This window comes from Balaenoptera ricei, chromosome 9 (assembly GCF_028023285.1).
Source record: "Balaenoptera ricei isolate mBalRic1 chromosome 9, mBalRic1.hap2, whole genome shotgun sequence".
Taxonomy (NCBI): domain Eukaryota; kingdom Metazoa; phylum Chordata; class Mammalia; order Artiodactyla; family Balaenopteridae; genus Balaenoptera; species Balaenoptera ricei.
In genome coordinates this window covers 71,277,563-71,299,062 of record NC_082647.1, presented here as the reverse complement: position 1 = coordinate 71,299,062, position 21,500 = coordinate 71,277,563, and the positions used below count along the sequence as shown (strand labels likewise).

The 21,500-nt window shown below is 34.8% G+C and overlaps 1 protein-coding gene across 1 annotated transcript in view; it reads right to left on the bottom strand.

Moving 5' to 3' along the window:
* Positions 1-21,500, bottom strand: part of AHR (aryl hydrocarbon receptor) — a 48,402-nt gene that overhangs the window by 14,682 nt on the left and 12,220 nt on the right. The window contains exon 3 of the mRNA XM_059933951.1: positions 7,006-7,109. Within this exon, the coding sequence (XP_059789934.1) occupies positions 7,006-7,109 (104 nt within the window). The remainder of the gene's footprint in view (positions 1-7,005; positions 7,110-21,500) is intronic.

Genomic DNA, 21,500 nt, shown 5'->3' with positions numbered 1-21,500 from the left:
AAAATATTATCATCCATAAATATTGACTTCAGTTAAGGCTGTTACTTTTATTGATGAAAAAAATCTTTAAAATGGTTAATATTACTACACTCCACAAATGCAGAAACACCACACACCCCAGGAGTGAGAAGAATCTATTCACACCTTTTGATTCTGCCAAAGAAAAGCTTAGAGCTAATTTAATATTCAATCACAATAACTTTAATATTTATTTCTTCTTCTTCCTCATGCTTTAGATTTTGTTTTAAATATACATGTTTTTAAAATATAATTGTATACACATCATTTACTGTAATCTGTCACATTGCTTTTAAAGGAAGATAGTGTGTAAAGATGTTTATTAGAACCATAAAAAAATTTGATAGAAGAAAAGCTCTGTGCAAAGACAGTTTAAGCACTGACACAGTTTGAAATGTGGATGCTCTCAAAGTATTATAAAACTTTTAAAAACTTTTTATTAGAAAAGGAATACACAAATGGACTCTACATAAAATACACATGTAGAACAAATACATGTAAGACAAGTACACAGCAAGTATAGTCCATTTAAATTTAATATAATTACTAATATATTTAGGTTTAAAGCTATCATTTTATAGGTGTTACTCTTATCTGTTCCACTTATACTATGCTGCTTTTTCTTTCCATTTTGCCTGCTTTGGGCCAGTTATTTTTTATTACTCCTTCTTCTTTCTTTTAGTTTAGAAGTTATCCTCTCTTTTCCTGTTCTTTCAGTGGTGGTTCAAGTCCAATGTTAATATCTCTATACTCTAAGGTAATAAAAGTATTTAGATCAACTTAAACATTAATTGTGATCACATATTTTAATTCTAAAGCCCTCATTATTTCCTGCTTGAGTTTAATTCAGTACTTGTTTTACTCTATGCTATGCGATCATTGTTAAACCCTCCCGAGACACTCTTCTTCATGTAAGATGAGACGTGGAATGGTTTAGTTTAAGAACCACATAGTTTGGAGTCAGAATTTGGAATGGATTCTTCTGTTTCTTACTTACTGTGTGGTTTTATTAAGTTATTTACCCGTTCAAGCTTTAGTGTCATTGTTTGAAAAACAGGCACTGTACAGTGCCTGGTACAGAGCTGGCACTCAGTTCATGTAAGGCACCGTTACTATAATATGAGGTTGTGGAAATGAGCAGATAAAGATTTACATGATCATGCTTTGTGAACTATAGAGATATATATAAACGAGAGCAAGTAGTTCATTCAACATTTAATGAAATACTGCATGCCAAAGAGGATGCGTGCTAAGTACTGAGATTCAAAACTGAAGGAGCTACTGCGCCTGTGCTTCTGATGCTCACACAGTCTTGCAGATACCCTCACTGTTAGATGAGGTAAAAGAAATACGGTGACTGTCTTCCTTTTCCCTCAAAGTCCTTTCACCTTCAAGATCCCTGGTCTATATTATACTTCTGAGAACTTGATTATGCAGACAACAAACAGCACCTACTAATTAACAGCCACTTTTCTAAATGCTTTTTTTAATGTATTCAAGTACTTTAATTCCCTCAGCAATCCACTGAAGTAGATGTCATATTCCAGTTTTTAAATCGAGGAAACTGAGGTAAAGAGCTGCACAGTAACTTGCCCACAGCCACACAGCTAGGAAAAAGCTGAGCCAGAAGGTAAACTTTGTCTAGCTCTAAAGCCTGCACACTTAACGTTATATCATGATCTACTGCTTTTATGTGTTACTGATCACCAACTGTTGCACGCCTATATCTCATGTAATCACAACTGGGATCTAAGATCCTTGACTTTAGATATTATGCCTTATAAAACCTGGCAATTTCCCCAGGATGAAAAATGGCGATGGCACCCACCAAGAACTTAAATGTTTAATGATTAACACCCCCAAAACTGAGTATTCTTAAGTTTTAGCTGGCAGTAATAGTATATATCCATTACCGCATTTTTTTTATCTTGCAAATGTCTTCCTTCTAGAAAATAGTATCCATTGATCATATGCATGTTATTTTGTAGAATATCATGTTTTTCAAACAGTGGAACGAATTTAGTACTGCACAATAAGCTCATTAGTGCATGCCAGGTGACACAAAGATAATTTAGGGTATGACAGATAAACACTTTTAGACAAATGTTAACTGTCAGAAATAAAACAAAAAGCCTCTTAAAAGAATATATACATACCAATCTTAAAAGAATATATACATACCAATTATATGGATATTAAATGATCTTAAATACCATGTGCACCAAGGTTATTACTTGAACTGAATTATTATCTTAGTAAATTAAAAGAAGGAATTAATTTGGTCATTACATATTAATAAAAGAGATTATTATTCTTTGGTCTAAGTCACAACTCTCTATCTGAAAATCATGTTGAGCTTCACTTACTATTTAATAAGAGAAATAAACTGCAATTAATACTGTTATTTATAATTTCAACTGCTGTTATCTCAAAAATGAAGCTACAGATTTTAATAAGCACAGTATTACGTAGCAATGGATAGAACATATTTAAATATATGAAAATAAACAACTAAAGCAAATAACAGATAATGAAAGGATACAAAAAGTTATTTTATTGTTTTATTTTTATTCCTCATAAAACAGTAACAAATTTAAGCTAATCAAAAAAATAAATATTTTAAACTTTCATTAAACATCTTGTAACATTTTCTTCATGTGCCTCCTTTGTTAAAACCAAAGGAAAAGATTTCGTTTCAAAAGTTTCAAGCCAAATGGTATACTGTACCTCTGGAAACATCCTCTGCATCTAAGTGGTAACTAGGTGATAACCGCACATTGGAAATATAAAGTAAGATGCCATTATGGCAACTGTGTATAATGAAATATGCCATATTCACATGTCTACAATGTGCTCATCTGCTTCATAAGAGATAAGAGGTATGGCCCTAAGCAAATTGTATAGTGTGTGATGCTTCCTACTAGAGAGGAAGCATCACACACTATACAAATGGCATCCAACAGAATTAATGACAAGACCATTTATTTTAAATACCTAAATGTTTCCAATTTTCAGAAAATTAAAAAGTTAACACTAGTTTTGCAACAGTGTATTTTAATTCTGGGTCCTTGACATAGGATATGTTTACAATTTGTCTAAACATTCTAGGGGAAAAATAAAAATCACGGGCCCAGATATCACTGATGAACATAGATGCGAAAATCCTCAACAAAATACTAGCAAACAGAATCCAACAGCACATTAAAAGGGGCATACACTATGATCAAGTGGGAATTATCCCAGGAATGCAAGGATTCATCAGTATATGCAAATCAATCAATGTGATAAACCATATTAACAAACTGAAGAAGAAAAACCATATGATCATCTCAATAGATGCAGAAAAAGCTTTCGACAAAATTCAACACCCATTTATGATAAAAACCCTCCAGAAAGTAGGCATGGAAGGAACTTACCTCAACATAATAAAGGCCATCTATGAAAAACCCACAGCCAACATCGTTCTCAATGCTGAAAAGCTGAAACCATTTCCACTAAGATCAGGAACAAGACAAGGTTGTCCACTCTCACCACTATTATTCAACATAGTTTTGGAAGTTTTAGCCACAGCAATCAGACAAGAAAAAGAAATAAAAGGAATCCCAATTGGAAAAGAAGAAGTAAAACTGTCACTGTTTGCAGATGACATGATACTACACATAGAGAATCCTAAAGATGCCACCAGAAAACTACTAGAGCTAATCAATGCATTTGGTAAAACAGCAGGATACAAAATTAATGCACATAAATCTCTTGCATTCCTATACACTAATACTGAAAAGCCTGAAAGAGAAATTAAGGAAACACTCCCATTTACCACTGCAACAAAAAGAATAAAATACCTAGGAATAAACCTACCTAAGGAGACAAAAGACCTGTATGCAGAAAACTATAAGATACTGATGAAAGAAATTAAAATGATACAAACAGATGGAGAGATATACGATGTTCTTGGATTGGAAGAATCAACATTGTGAAAATGACTCTACTACCCAAAGCAATCTACAGATTCAATGCAATCCCTATCAAAGTACCAACGGCATTTTTCACAGAACGAGAACAAAAAATTTCACGATTTGTATGGAAACACAAAAGACCCCGAATAGCCAAAGCAATCTTGAGAAAGAAAAATGGAGCTGGAGGAATCAGGCTCCCTGACTTCAGACTATTCTACAAAGCTACAGTCATCAAGACAGTATGGTACTGGCATAGAAACAGAAATATAGATCAATGGAACAGGATAGAAAGCCCAGAGATAAACCCATGCACATATGGTCACCTTATTTTTGATAAAGGAGGCAAGAATATACAATAGAGAAAAGACAGCCTCTTCAATAAGTCGTGCTGGGAAAACTGGACAGCTACATGTAAAAGAATGAAATTAGAACACTCCCTAACACTATACACAAAAATAAACTCAAAATGGATTAAAGGCCTAACTGTAAGGCCAGACACTATAAAACTCTTAGAAGAAAACATAGGCAGAACACTCTATGACATAAATCTCAGCAAGATCCTTTTTGACCCACCTGCTAGAGAAATGGAAATAAAAACCAAAAATAAACAAATGGGACCTAATGAAACTTAAAAGCTTTTGCACAGCAAAGGAAACCATAAACAAGACGAAAAGACACCCCTCAGAATGGGAGAAAATACTTGCAAACGAAGCAACTGACAAACGATTAATCTCCAAAATTTACAAGCAGCTCATGCAGCTCAGTATCAAAAAAAAAAAACAACCCAATCCAAAAATGGGCAGAAGACCTAAATAGACATTTCTCCAAAGAAGATATACAGATTGCCAACAAACACATGAAAGGATGCTCAACATCACTAATCATTAGAGAAATGCAAATCAAAATTACAATGAGGTATCACCTCACACCAGTCAGAATGGCCATCATCAAAAAACCTACAAACAATAAATGCTGGAGAGGGTGTGGAGAAAAGGGAACCCTCTTGCACTGTTGGTAGGAATGTAAATTGATACAGCCACTATAGAGAACAGTATGGAGGTTCCTTAGAAAACTAAAAATAGAACTATCATACGACCCAGCCATCCCACTACTGAGCATATACCCTGAGAAAACCATAATTCAAAAAGAGTCATGTACCACAATGTTCACTGCAGCACTATTTTCAATAGCCAGGACATGGAAGCAACTGAAGTGTCCATCAACAGATGAATGGATAAAGAACATGTGGTATATATATACCATGGAATATTACTCAGCCATAAAAACAAACGAAATTGAGTTATTTGCAGTGAGGTGGATGGACCTAGAGACTGTCATACAGAATGAAGTAAGTCAGAAAGAGAAAAAGAAGTATTGTATGCCAACACATATATGGAATCTAAAAAGAAAAAAAATGGTTCTGAAGAACGCAGGGGCAGGACAGGAATAAAGACACAGACGTAGAGAATGGACTTGAGGACACAGGGAGGGGGAAGGGTAAGCTGGGATGAAGTGAGAGAGTGGCATGGACATATATACACTACCAAATGTAAAATAGATAGCTAGTGGGAAGCAGCTGCATAGCACAGGGAGATCAGCTCAGTGCTTTGTGACCACCTAGAGGGGTGGAATAGGGAGGGTGGGAGGGAGACGCAAGGGGGAGGGGATATGGGGATATATGTATACATATAGCTGATTCACTTTGTTATACAGCGGAAACTAACACACCATTGTAAAGCAATTATACTCCAATAAAGATGTTAAAAAAATAATCACTGGCCCATAATTTAAAGCAGTTTACAAGTGTTAAACATGCCACATTTGTCTATTTTCACTTGAGATAAAGAACTTCCTTATTACTTTACTACATAAACTAAGATGCGTGTTTAATCACATTAAGCAGCAATTATTAGAATGCTTCCTGTGACCTGAATAAGGGGTCTTTACGTTTCAGCTAATATACATAAAAATCCTCAGCTAGAGGCAGGAGGAGGACGACTCACGGTTGAATATATTTAATTTTTTCTAACATAATGGAAGCAAAAGTTAATTTCCACTATCAGGGATTTGAACACAATTACAAAATTATAATAAAATCTTATAAATTGTTAGGTTACACTTAAGCGTTTACTGAATGAATGGAGTTACTGAAACTTACAGCTACTTTTTGTCACAAAGGCAAATTAAGTTCTCCACTCAGTTCACTGGGTAGAATTGAAAATTATGTAATAGTAATAGCACAGATTATAGCACACATCTTTTCTGTTTTGTTTTATTTAACTAGTTTTTTTTTTTTACCATATTTTTAATTGAAGTATAGTTAATTTACAGTGTTGAGTTAGTTTCAGGTGTACAGCAAAGTGATGCAGTTATACATATATATATATATATATATTCTTTATAGCACACATCTTCATTCTATCTTTCTTTAACAAGATAAATACCTGAGAATTTTTAACTGAGAATCGAGCATCGTATCAGATCCAAAACAAAGAAAAATTGGAAAAGATTTAAAATACTTTTATAGACAAATCTACTAGAAACTCTCCAAGTTCTAGCGCATGACAATAGGGCTAACGGCTGTTGAAAAAAATCTGTAGCAAGTTGATAAGTCACACACAGCTGCTAAAAGAAAATATAGTTATAAGAACACATTGAAAAAAATAAAGTTCAGGTTAAGAACAATTTCAAACTATTTAACAAATAAAATTATCTTAATGGAGCTATATTCCTCAAAACATATACATAAATCCAATGTCTTAAATGAGAACCTTTAAAATAATCTAGGAGTTCTTGCTATTTAAAGAAATGCAACACAGAAAGTGGTAACTAGACTTCTAATATATATGCTTCATAAAATTCCATTTTTTTCATGTACAATACTAACATTATACCACTATTGCAGTTCAGATGAAAGTGGTATGAAACGCTGGGTGAGTCCTAAATAAACTGGGGATAATTAAAAGGCTGTTAATTAATTTTCCATTTATAATTGTCCTAATGAAAACGAACTAAATTTACTACAATTTACCTGCAGTAAGAATTCTCCTTCCTGCAAGTTCAGGCCTTCTCTGCATTTTGTTCTACAGTTGTCCTGGACTCCATTTCTGTCAGCTGGAGTGGACTGTAATGCAACTAGGGAAAAAAGGGAAAAACAATGATATAGTATAGGTGGTTTTAAAAATAAGCAGTTTCAAAGAGCTATAATAAAACACCTCTGTACACCAAACACAGAGATAATTTGAAAAATTGGTATCTACTGGTACTACAGTAACTAAGTGAACAATCCTTTGCCAATGGGTGGTTTCCAGTCAGCTGACAGATTCTGGTGTTTTTTTTTGGCTGCATTGGGTCTTCGTTGCTGCGCTGGCTTTCTCTAGTTGCGGCAGGCGGGGGCTACTCTTCGTTGGTGTGCGGGCTTCTCATCACGGTGGCTTCTCTTGTTGCTGAGCACGGGATCTAAGCGCGGGCTTCAGCAGTTGTGGCTCGCGGGCTCTAGAGCACGGGCTCAGTAGTTGTGTCGCACAGGCTTAGCTGCTCCGCGGCATGTGGGATCTTCCCGGACCAGAGATGGAACCCGTGTCCCCTGCGTTGGCAGGCAGATTCTTAACCACTGCGCCACCAGGGAAGCCCCTGACAGATTCTTAAAGATAATTTTTGATGAGTTCACTATATGCTTTTTGGCATATTACTTAAGGAGTTTCAAAGGATTGCCATGACATTGCTATAAACACTCCTCCGGTTCTTATCTATTTAGGAGAATAAGGTTCCTCACACCCTAACCTATAAAAATATTTTTAATATGTCTCTACATATTTATCTTAACATCTGTGAACTAATGGGTGGTGAGAAGAAGAATCCACCAAATGCCTTATTAAGAAATATATGTCCCCTGAGGTTAGGATCTTCTTGTCTAGTTTTAAGGTAAAAAAACTGTTAGTAGTATTATTAAGTTCATATTAAATTTATAGATCAATTCATGGAGAATTAATGTCTTTATGATGTTGAATCAATCTGAGAACATGTTTGTTTTCCCATTTGTTCAAGTCTGTATTTTTTGTCCCACTAGAATGTTTTGAAGTTCTCCACAAAAAAGTATTTTTACGTCTATTCCTAGGTATTACACCTTGTAACGTGGCTTCTCTTTCATTATCATCTTCTAGTTGCTTATGGATTGCATACGTGAACGGGAGTCTGACGGGATGGTGGGGTGCTTACTCTAGAGGGTAGCACGCTGTAATGCTGCATCTCCCCACCTTCCCATCTCTCTCCACATCGTGTGTGTGTGCAAGCATTTATAGTCTGGGAGGCAGCACAGCTGAATAGAAATAATAATTGCTACCATTTACTTATTTAGCATTTTTCCAAGCACTCTCAAATGTTTTCTCAGTTAAAACATGTGGAGGGACATTGGTATCTGACAGAGCTGAGTTCAAATCTCAGCTCTGCCATTTCCTAAATGTGTGAGCTTTCTGAGCCTGTCTCCTAATATGTAAAGTGGTAATTGAAAAAGCAAACAACAAAAAAAAACACCCTGCAGGGCCGTTGTGAAGAATAATTAGAATATATGTGAAGTTCCTGGCGTAGAGCAGCTCAATATTAGTTGGTAGCTTTAATTATTAGCAGTATTTCCCAAAGCTCATAGATTGCCCTGTTATAAAGTTTATACTTTTAGACACTATTACATCACCTTTCTATTTTTCTGATCTTTTTTTAACCTGTGATATTTAAAATAAGAGAAATCATTAAGCCAAACTAACCGTGACGTTCCTTTTAAGATTTCTTATTTCATTAGATTTTTATGCACTAAGGATAATCTGGCTCAGTGATAAGCTGGAGATATATTAATAACCAGATTTTTCTCTCAGCTTGAGCAAAGCATCACATATAAAACATTTTCATGTGTGAAGCATATTTTCTGGTAAACCATCAGTGCATGTGTCACACTGGACTCTTATGCCAAGTCCTTGCCTTTGCAGAACTTGAAGCATATCTCTTTGAAAGAAGAAGCCAAAAACCTGGCCTCTGAATATAACAATTCCAAAAGGCCACAGAACAGATTTCCTTAGGCCAAAATATAGTTTGAGGTAAATTAACTGATGTAACAGTTAACCAAGACCAAAGGAAAGGCTTCATCTTTTCTCGTTGAAAGGTAAAGGACAGAGAGGCCTTTCCTCCCTTTCTGTCCTGTAAGCTTTGTTGTTCCTTGCTTTCCAGTGGCCACATTTGCTTGAACGCATTAAAACCTCACAACGTAAGGGTTAACTACAGTCTCCTACTTTTCCAAAAGCTCCAGTACGAGGCACAATTTAAGAGTTATACCAAATATCAATAAGATTTGCTATTAGAAAGAAAACAACAAAACCCAAACCCTGACATTATGAAAGAAGCAAAGTCATCCTAAAAATGGATAGATATTAATTGTGTCAAATTTACAATGTCTAAATTTTCTTAGGAATCTTTTAAAATTAACTTTTAATCAATGGAATGATGTCAGTTCCCACTAGAGTTATTGGACCACTGAGAAGCTGAATAAGAAGTGAAAGAGGCCATTCATCTCAGTAACTTACAATTTGTTTCTGGTCTTGTATTGGGGATGTTAGCCAATGTAATTAGACATTAGACAGACTCTGCCTTTAAGTAGGGCATATAAGCTATGGAAATGAAGAACCAGAAAAGAATGTCAAAAATATTAAGTACCAGGATGGAATTTAATTAAAGCATTAGAGGAACTTGAAAAAGAATAAATTCTTTTTAAACAACAATGCTTACAATTCTAAATGTTAGAGGGACAATATTTAATATGTATGTGTAACTACTGCTTAAGTAGGAAAAGTGATAAGTGCATTTGGGGGAAGGATCATTGGAGGGTCCTTCCAAAAACAAGCAAACAAGTATTTCTGTTGCTCTCTTGTTTAAGGCTAATAATTAATCAGTTAAGAATTTAAGTAAATATTGTGCAAAGATGAGTCCAGGAAGGGTGCACTCCCTTCCCATTCTCATCTAAAAAATACTAATATGACTTTTTAGAAAACTTATTTTATGTCCTAGCCACCTGACCCAAACTATGTAATTTTTGCCTTTCCATGAAGTTTGTCCTCTATTTCTTGATCTCATACCTACCACCCCTCCCTTCTTAAAGTTACTGGAAGATGTATTAATTAATACTACTCACTTTCACATGTACATCTCTTGCCTTGATCAGAAAGCAATAGAAGAGTAAGAAGATGATGTGGGGATATGACCTCCTACCATCTGAGTGGCCTTAAATAACTTCCTTCATAATAATATGTGATACTCAGAGCCCACACTGTATGCCAGGCATGTATTACGTCTTATTTATTTAATCTTCACAAGAGTTCTATGGGACTGGCCTTACTGTCCTTTCAGTAGATTAGGAAACTGAGAGTTAAGGAGGTTAGGAAACTTTCCCAAGGTTCTAGCTTTAAGTGGTAGAGCCTAGATAAGAACCCAGGTAGCCTAATCCTAAGTGCATGAGCTATTATTAACCACCTACCAGACTTCTCCCCCAAGCTAACCACCTTCGACCTTTAGTTTCCTCATCTTTAAATTAGGACAGTGATACCTCTGGAGACAAATTCTTGTGAGAGCTAAAATAACATGTAGAGTACCTGGGTAATGCCTGAATCTATAACTGACAGTCAAGGATGGAGAAAATGGGCTATATGCTGAGTTTACACACCCTCAAACCATTATGGAAGCTGACACTAAAAGTTGCAAACTAGGGATAATTGAGTGTTTTCTCCTCTCTAAACAGGGAGCATTAATGAGTGTCTAACAGGACTAATATGATGACTATGCAACATAAATTTGAAGGTACTTCAAACTTGTAAATTGTTATAAAATTTATATGCATCATCAGATGCAGAAGACACTTTAATCATTACACCCCTGGAATTAAATACATGGCAGTTCATAGAAACAAAATATAGTATCTGAAAATAAGTCATGAGCCAATTCTGCTACTTGGGAAACGCTGGCCGTACTGAAGAGACATTTGTTAAAATCCTCCCCGCATGTGCAGGAACGGCACACCTTCCAAAGTGTAAGGCTCTGACTTTCAGCATTCAGCGGAATATTAAGATAATAAACCATCAAAATATTTCAACTATTTGCTCTTTTGAGAGATCAATGATGCAATTAAACAAGAATTTAATTGATAATGGAATTTAGAGTGTAAATATATCACAGCATTATCAGATTGTAATATTATCCATATAATTATTACCAACTGATTCAAGTCTTTTTCCCGTATTCAAGTCTTATTCCCACATGCATTTAATCATATCCATGTTTCCTAATATGGCACTTTCCTTCCTTATACATCTAAGCTCAGATTTCCATTTCTCCCTACAAGCCAAATATTTCCTCTTCAAAAAACATGTTCTGAATTTTTCAAGAGAGAAATTCATGGGGAACAAATATTGGCATGTGGTAAACTATACTTTGTATTTTGTTACTGTAGTTGGCATTTAAACAGAAAGATGACATGGTAAATGTCTTGCCAGGAAAAAGCATAAGCCTTTTTAATCTCTAATTGTTGATATAAATTCAATTTATTTTACAATAATGTTTATCATCCCCCTTTACTACTTCTGGTAGGAAAAGTTAAATTCCATTCCCACATTCATATAAGCATAAAAGAGAGCAAAGCTATCACCTATTATGAAATTCAACCAACTACACCTATAAATTAGAAAGGGTTAAGTAATGTATATTTCTTGAATACAAGGAAAACATCCCCAGTCTAGTATGGATGAGTATTTACAAATAATTTCCAATCATATATAAGTGTACCTAAAAAACACTTCCTTCTAGATCCTCTGAGGTAACAGATAGATAATTTCACTTCAGTAACATCAAGTTTGTTTGTTTGTTTGTTTGGTAAATGAAGCATTGTCCTTTTGAGGGAAAGAAGGAAGAAACTGAAAATTTTTTTTAAAAACTATGTTATATTCTAAGTTTTCAGGAGACAAAGATTAGGTGTTCACTGTTCAGTGCTTTTTGATGATATTCACAGATTTTTTTCTGCCTAGAAGTTTCTACTCACCAAGGCAGAATAAAAGTAAATTCAGTTTTTAAAAAGGCACATGTTAGTTTATATCTTTATGAATGAATGTAGGTTGCATAACTGGCGGTTACTGTCTTTTTAGCAAATCTAAAAACACACATCATTCTAAAGCTGCAAAAATCCTTAAAAGTTAGATCTATTCTCACTCTCGATTAAGTGGAAACTAACTTCCAAAGATGTTACTCAACATTTTTCCAGTTTTACATTTAGTTACATGCAATTCTACTGTAACGATATATTAGGTCTCTGAATTAATGAAACCAACTAGAGCAATTAATTTACCTTTTCAGTGGGGAATGAGTTGCATTTAGTTTTCCACATAAACTAGAGTGGAATTAAAACTGCATTCTAAGTAGGAAAATTTAATCAGCCAGAGCAGTGATTCTCAAACTTTCATAGACATTAGAATCATCTGGAAGGCTACTGAAACACATTGCTGGACTCCACCCTCTAGAATTTCTGATTCAGGGGCCCCACAGTCTGCATTACTAACAAGTTCCCAAGGGCTGCTGAGGAGCAGGTATCACATTTTGAGAACTAGTGACTTAGAAAATCAGGATTTAGGAAATAACTCACAAATGTTCTGGATCTCATTCCTTCGTACTTTCTAAAATTACCTTTCCTCTGCTTAAAGAGTTCATTATTACTATGTCTTCAGGAGGTAATTCTAATCCCAATTTTATAAAGATGAAAGTAGAACCACATAATTTACTACTGCAACACAGGGCAATAACAAAAAATTCTGTATGTACAGTTGACCTGTGAAAAACATGGGGTTTGAACTGGGCAGGTCCACTTACATGTGGGTTTTTTCCAGTAAATAATATAGCACTACACGATCCTGACTGGTTGAATCCACGGATGCAGAATTTTGGAGATGGAGGAACCATGGATATGGAAAGCCGACTGTAAAGTTATATGCCAATTTTCGACTAACCCTCGTGTTGTTCAAGGGTCAACTGTATACAATTTTAATTTTATAACTGTGGTTCACACAGATGTTACTTTTTAGGATAAACCCACTACGCACTTAAAACATCAGGCAGGCAAGCATTCTTACTGTCCATGCTGAGAAGATGAACTCTGTGGACCAGTGATGACAAAGGTCTAATCTAAAGCCACAGGGTTAGTAACCGAACTACCCCCATGTCCCCTGCCTGCTGGTGCTCCCCTTACACGACACAGTCTCCATCTACTGGGCCAGGACAAAGAGAGGCAAGCTGCCTCTAACACAGAGACTAGACACTTGAAACTAGACACTGTCAAAGATGCAGGAGGCAACAGAATATTCTGTAAAACTGACCATAAAGGCACTCCCACATCATGTGGGCAAATTTAAGGCTAGAAGAATTCAATACAGACAATTCTAGGTTCATTAAGTTGATCCAATTTGACTGTCTCTTCTCTCAACCTCCCACTGCTGACACCTGAATGGCTTTATGTCTTCTATGGACAACCAAGAATCAGAAATTACCTCCTCTAGTATTATTATTTTTCTGTAGACTTTAATTTCACTTTAGTTTACACTTTCATGTGCAATTTTCTCTTTGCCCCTTTAAGAACTTGAAACACCAAATGAAGTCATGTTTGAGCAAACTCATTATCACCATAGCACAGTTTCATATTCCACACACAGAGATGTGCTTTCCTCTATCTCTGCCCATCCTTAAAACATTTCATCTTTGGTATTTTCCCTTTTATTCTATATGCTTTCCCCAGGAATATTTTATTCACTTTCATAGTTTAAAATACTATTCCAATGACATTATGATGACTCCAAAATCTAAATCTCCAGTACAAACAAATAAATGAATTTGATCTACTGATTAAAAATGATTGATCAAAAAGTCAAAAAGCCGTAAGAGCAGGATTAAAAAAGAACACATAAATATAATTACTAAATAAAAATGATTAGTGGTAATATAAATGTGTTTTATTACAGACCCTCAAGTGATTAATTTTACATTACATGTGAAAATAGTTTCTAAAACACTATAACATGGCAGATGTATATTTCCATTAGCCAGATCAGCAAAGACTCACAGAAAGTCAAACAATTTAACTACAGACATTTAAAATCTGTACTGGGAAAAAAAAAAGAGAAAATTGCTGAAAGTTGGCTGGCTTTAATATTCCCTCAATGGTAATCTCTGTTTAAAAAAGAAAGCTAAGCCCATAAATTTATGACCAACTGGAACTGTTCATGGCCAAGCAATTAAGGATCAAGGATCCTAGAGTCATATAACACTAGGAAATGTTCAAAGAGAAAACCTATTAAAGCAGTAAATTTAAAAGAGACAAGAAAGAAGCAAAACATATAATAAAGGATATAATGAGTGTAGGTTCAGTTTGAAACTGTTATATATTTGTCACTGTTTTTAAAAAAATACTTGTCAAAGCAAAGGAAAACACTCAGAGATAAAAGTATCCTATGTAAAATATCATAAAATTATTTTTTCATTTTACTTATTCATAGAATTTGACTCTTCTGCTGTAAGTTAGGATATCTGAGGAAAAGAGACATTAAATTCCTGATCCAAAGAGGCCATATTATTAACTATAAGAGCCAGGATTTGAATACCACGATACCCTGACTCAATAAGAATGTCCTACCATTCTTTTCATCCATCCATGTTTCAATTTGCATGGATTTGATTATATTAAGTCCATAAATTAAAATTTAAAAGAATCTCTAAATCTTACAGTTTTAGTTACAGAAGGTATCATGAATGTTAGAGTTTCATGTTTTCGAATGTAAATTCTGGAAAAAAACACATATCTAAATTACCATCTAAAATGGATAGCACCATGGGTTAATGAAACTCAACACTATTTGATGATTTCAAATGTGCTGATCTTTTAGGCAAACAAACCTACTTCGGACATTTCTAGAATTCAGAAATCACAATTGCTGCGATACTGAAAGTTTTGTAAATTACTGGACACACAGTAATTAAAAAAAAAAAAAAAAAACAGATAAAGTTAGTACCCAAACCCTGTGAATGTAAAAAACCACGCACATACAAACGCCTTAAACTTTATAAAACATCAACCCTTAAAAAGGCTTTCTATTTAATTCATTTTTACTGCTCGTTCAAGCTCATTCTTCATATATATACATGCATATATATTTGTTTTTCAAGATAATGTTCTGAAATCCAGAGAAACACACAAGCTGAAGATGAATAAACACAATAGCTCTTTTTGAAAACCTAATGAACTGGAAATGAACTGTTAAAGTATCTACAAAAGGAAGACCAAGAAAAGAGCACATATAATTTTTAATGTAAAATGAAGTCAAGAAAGATCCATGGTAAACAATGAGGTTGAATAAATTTTAGATCACAACACAACATAATGTAAGTTAACTCTCACCATCCTCTCCTCTCACAGCATTTTTAGACTTGGTGAATTTAAAATACTCCAATATGTAAAATATTTACACTTAATACATGCTTAAAATAATCACCATTTTATAATGATTCATGACTCATTGCCCCTGCACTGCCTAGTTTTAAAAATAACCAGAAAAAACTATTCCCTATGACAGTTGCAAACACAGAACTTTGGAATTAGAAACTCAGATCCTCAAGTTCACCTCTGTCAGGCTTAATGCAGCCTACACAAAAATCACTTTTTGTTTATAAGTTTTCCTTCCCACAAATTAAATTTGTACATCTCAATTATAGAGATGTCATAAAGAGTAACTCATGACTGAGATTAATGAAGGATATAAAAGATTTCACAGTTAATGACTATATTTTAATGGTATAATAACTACCATGAATATTTTACAGAATTAACAAATACTACATGCCCTTGACATTTACTATTGTCTCAAAGAAAGAAAACTTTTCTGCCTTTTTTACCTCATTAGGTATTTGTGTCTCAACAAAGAACGTGGATTAGTCATTCTCATCAATTTTGGGGATTGCTGTCGAAAAGTAGAATAATTTAAACAATCCTTACATGATGATGAATATTTTTAAAACGGATAATGAAATCTAATTCAAAATTTTTACATGTTGAAATTACTCTTGCTAAGAATATAACATTACCATACTGATTCAAACTGGTTAACAAGCACAATGTCCACTGTTTGATCCTGACATTAAGAGACACAATATAGGAGGAAACAACCCTTTCCTTTCACATCAACCAATTTCAAAGACTGGGTTACGTATAACCACCCAAATCTACGTCTCTCCTAATAAACTATGATTGATCATAGTCATTAAGTAATTTAAACTTATTAAATATTTTCTATCTCAAAGGTAACATGATATGTGAGTCTAAAACTCATTTTATGACTGGGGTCTTCTTTTTATTCTCTACTTTTCTTTTTAAATTAGAAGGGGATAGTTTAATTTTAACAATTTGAAATTTGATGAAAAAGTGTGAACGTGATGTTAAAGATTTTAGGCTTTCAGTCTGTACTTCCAAGACCTAAGTCCACACTGACTTGCCAGGTCATAGCTCCACTTGGTAATTTTCTGTCTTCAGGCTCCCCTCAACTTTGATTTAATCTATCAAGACGCAAAATTTGCACTTTACTATGTTTAATTACCAACATGAGAAAATAGCAATTTTGAACTTTTAAAATTTGTTTCCTAAAAATACAAAAGACACTACAGAAGTACTTCAAAGATACATAATTTAGAAAAGTCTTTAAACAGTTAAAATAAGCAGGGAAGAATAGACGGTAACACAGAAGAACAGTGTTACTGAGGAAACTGAATAGAACTTAAACACCTTCTACAATTTCAATTAACCTATTATTAATATATCATTGTTATTAATCCTTAAACATGTTTAAATGTGTCCATTGTGCAGAAATTAAAAATAAAGTATCACTTTATTCTGGAATTTTTAATCTATCAAATTTACAAAGGGAGTGATTTTTTTCCTTTAAATCCAGAGACCTATTTGTCCATCCCATCTACACTGACAAAACTGAAAAACACACCAAGATTGCCAGACGACTGGGAAGTATTAATACTACAGGAACATGCAGCAAAGAAGAAAACGACCGTAGGCCCAGGAACAAGATAATAAACACAAAGTGAAGGCAAAGGAGCAAAGAGGATGGCATAAGAACTTAAGGGGCAGTACTGAAAGCACCAAGAAAGGGCACAGTGATACAGTTAGCTCAAAGAAGATTGAATCCTTAAATACTTCTACACGTTTCACTGTATGATCCAGCCAATCAATTAATTAAAAACCATGTAAAAAGTTTCTTACTGCTCTGATTCCTTAAAACAAACATTCCTTGCATTTGTACATTTAGAAATAGAGAAGAATATAATTGATAGAACCAATAATTATAATTGGCTTTTAACAGAAAGCTTACTTGGAAATAGCAAAATATTAATGTCAAAAACTAAGCCCTAGAGCCATATTTCTAAGTATATAATTTAGAATTTCCACATTGTTTTTCAGATATGTTAATACAATTAAGTTAATAAATAATTATTGAGTGCTCACTCTGGGGCAGGCATTGTCCTAAGTGTTTAAGGTGTAACAGTAAACATATTGATAATATTCTCAAGGACCTTCCATTCTAGTGAGAAAAACAGGCAATAAATGGCATATTTAAGTGCACCAAAAAAAAAGCATATTATGAAAATGAAAATTTTATAATGATTGCTTCATCATCTGTAAAATAAAGAGTGTCCAAACTGAAAAACAATTCTCTGAGCTTTACTGTCTAGAATACATATAGTTCAAGAATTTTCAAGGATTAAACGTTCAAAGGTTCCCACTGTTCCTCAGTTGAAACCAAAACTAATAACTAATGAAACTTCTAATCCCTTTCCCTCCCTTGAAAATGCTCCCTAAATGTTGCATTATAAATATTTAATGTGCACATTTTTAAAGGATTTCACATACAGTATTTGTCACAGTTTCTGAGATGCTCGACCTTGAGTTATTAGAGGGCAGAAGCCTTTTTTCCCCTCTTTCTCTTCTTCATGAATTCAGCACAGTGCACACTATTTAGAACACAGCACAATCTTGAATTACAAAATGTATTAAAAAATAATTTCAGTTTAATTATGTCAAAGAAACACCTTCTAACTTTACCATAATGACTGCGTCCTGTTCAAGTACTTCAAAGTTGTATTTTAGAATGTTTTGGTTAATTAGAAATGGATAAAGATTAATGTTGTACTTGAAACTTAAGTGCTGCTTTTCGGACAGTCTTAGAAGTATAGTCATGGCTCCACGAAGTTTAAGAAGATCCCATCCAAGCTGGATTATTTAAACTCACAATAAATAGATGTATTTTCTTGGAAAAATATCTATTGTTACAGTAAAACTTGAGTTTCCTTTCTGACAAGATTGTATGATTACTCGTTTATATTGTTCTTTCCGCAGGAATTCACACACCCCCCGTTTGCATCCTGTTATTCACTTGGAGCTTCCCTTCACTTCGCTCTACTCTTTCCCTAATAGTGGGAGAGTGGTTTCAACCGCACACACAAGTCCTCCTCACTGTCCGCCAGCTCTGAGTCTCCTCGTTTGCGTTTAGTACTTGTTCAGGTCGTAAGAATTACTTGCAAATTTTATTCTCTAAACATATTGCATTGCCTTCCTAGATAACTGGTGGTCTGGGGAAGACTTTGGGATTTTTCACACATTATTTCCCTCACCTTCCATCAAACTCTGTTCCTGTACTGAACAACCCTACAAAACTGCTTAGATATACACACTACCCTGAAATCACACTTAGAGTCTTTCTAAAACTTTGTACATTTGGATTTGTCTTTCTAAAGGCAAAGAAAAAAATTTTTTTAATAATTCAGGATATAATCAAAACCACGTTAAATCACTGCCTCAGACTTATCTAGAATGCTTATAAAAATACAGATTCCTGGGTTCTACATAAACCTACAAAGAATCAGCATAAAAAGAGCACGTCCTAGAATGTGCATTTTAACAGGCTTTCGAGGTTATGCTGATGCAAACTAAAGTATAAAAACCAGTAATTCAAAGGACCTAAAATTAGAGATAATACGACCCAGCAATCCCACTACTGGGCATATACCCTGAGAAAACTGTAATTCAAAACGAGTCATGTACCACAATGTTCATTGCAGCCCTATTTACAATAGCCAGGACATGGAAGCAACCTAAGTGTCCATCGACAGATGAATGGATACAGAAGATGTGGCACATATATACAGTGGAATATTACTCAGCCATAAAAAGAAATGAAATTGAGTTATTTGTAGTGAGGTAGGTGGACCTAGAGTCTGTCATACAGAGTGAAGTAAGTCAGAAAGAGAAAAACAAATACAATATGCTAACACATATATGGAATCTAAAAAGAAAAAAAATGGTTCTGAAGAACCTAGGGGCAGGACAGGAATACGGACGCAGACGTAGAGAATGGACTTGAGGACATGGGGAGGGGGAAGGGTAAGCTGGGACGAAGTGAGAGAGTAGCATTGACATATATACACTACCAAATGTAAAACAGATAGCTAGTGGGAAGCAGCTGCATAGCACAAGGAGATCAGCTCGGTGCTTTGTGTCCCCCTAGAGGGGTGGGATAGGGAGGGTGGGAGGGAGATGCAAGAGGGAGGGGATATGGGGATATATGTATACATATAGCTGATTCACTTTGTTATACAGCAGTAACTAACACAACATTGTAAAGCAATTATACTCCAATAAAGATGTTAAAAAAAAAAAAGATAACTGATGAAGGAATGACACAAATAGGGTAATAAGATCTTACTGTCGAATACAGAGCCAGAATAAAAAATAAACTTATTAATGAAAAGCCAAGAAAATACTTTTTAACAAGTGAGAATTCCACAATGAGCCCCGCTACACTATGACATTCTTTATAAGGTAGATTTGGGAATCACTTTTACTTGAGGTATTGAACAGGATAAACATCTAATCATGAATTATATATATATATATATATATAGAGAGAGAGAGAGAGAGAGACCACTTTTTACATGAAATATACATATAATAATGTATATGTATGTGTATGCATGTGTGTAAGCATATACACATACTCACACACATAGAGACAGCCTAGAAAGCAGTAAGTATGTTAATACTGAAATGGCACACTGGCTATTCTCCAAGCAGCTTCAATTCTGCTCCACTGCTTCTAAACAGGGAACAACGCATACATTTTTTTTCTCTTTTTAACATATAATTTGATTTCCCATTATAGAGGAGCAGGAAACGAAAAGGCAAAATGATCATGTCAATACATCTTGACCAGAGTCAAGGAATAGTGCCTCCCTGGCTTCTCGATTATAAACCTTCTAAGGACAGAGACCACATCTTACATGTCACGGAACCCTCCATCATAAGGTCAAACAGCACAGCATGTGAATAAATGCTGAAGATCATGACTGCATCCCAAGAAGCTGGGATTGACCTTGGGGTTACAATCTACAACGGGGGCTCCCAAACTTGCCACACCACCAGAGTTTATGATTCCATTGGTCTAGGGTAAGGCCCAAGATCTGGCATTTCTAACAAATGCCCAGGTGACACTAATGCTGACTGTCTAGGGTCTATACTTTGAGAATCACAGATCTAGGGAAAAGTTCTCAGGATTTTGCTATATATATGGTTCCCAGAAAAGAGAAGTAACTGAGATATGGTCAGCAAAAACAACAGAGGGAATGTGGAAACCTAGTTCTAGCTCGATCACAAAATAAATATACAGCTGATACACACACATACACACACACACACACACACACACACACCACTGAACATCACGTGACTCACCTAGATGATGAAGGGTCTGGTATACATGAAGACTGAAAATTCAAAGGCTTTTTATATAGATCAGAGAAAACACAAGTGTCTACTATGAACACTTAAATATATAATCTTCCCTGAAATTATTATCCTCAAATCAGTGTATATTGCCCAGATCACAATGGTTAAACTATACAATTTTTTTTTAACATCTTTATTGGAGTATAATTGCTTTACAACAGTGTGTTAGTTTCTGCTTTATAACAAATTGAATCAGCTATACATATACATATATCCCCATATCCCCTCCCTCTTGCATCTCCCTCCCACCTTCTCTATCCCACCCCTCTAGGTGGTCACAAAGCACTGAGCTGATCTCCCTGTGCTATGCAGCTGCTGCCCACTAGCTACCTATTTTACATTTGGTAGTGTATATATGTCCATGCCACTCTCTCACTTCGTCCCAGCTTACCCTTCCCCTCCCTGTGTCCTCAAGTCCGTTCTCTACGTCCGTGTCTTTATTCCTGTCCTGCCCCTAGGTTCTTCAGAACCATTTTTTTTTTTTTTAAGATTCCATATATATGTGTTAGCATACAGTAATTCTTTTTCTCTTTCTGACTTACTCCACTCTGTATGACAGTCTCTAGGTCCATCCACCTCACTACAAATAACTCAATTTCGTTTCTTTTTATGGC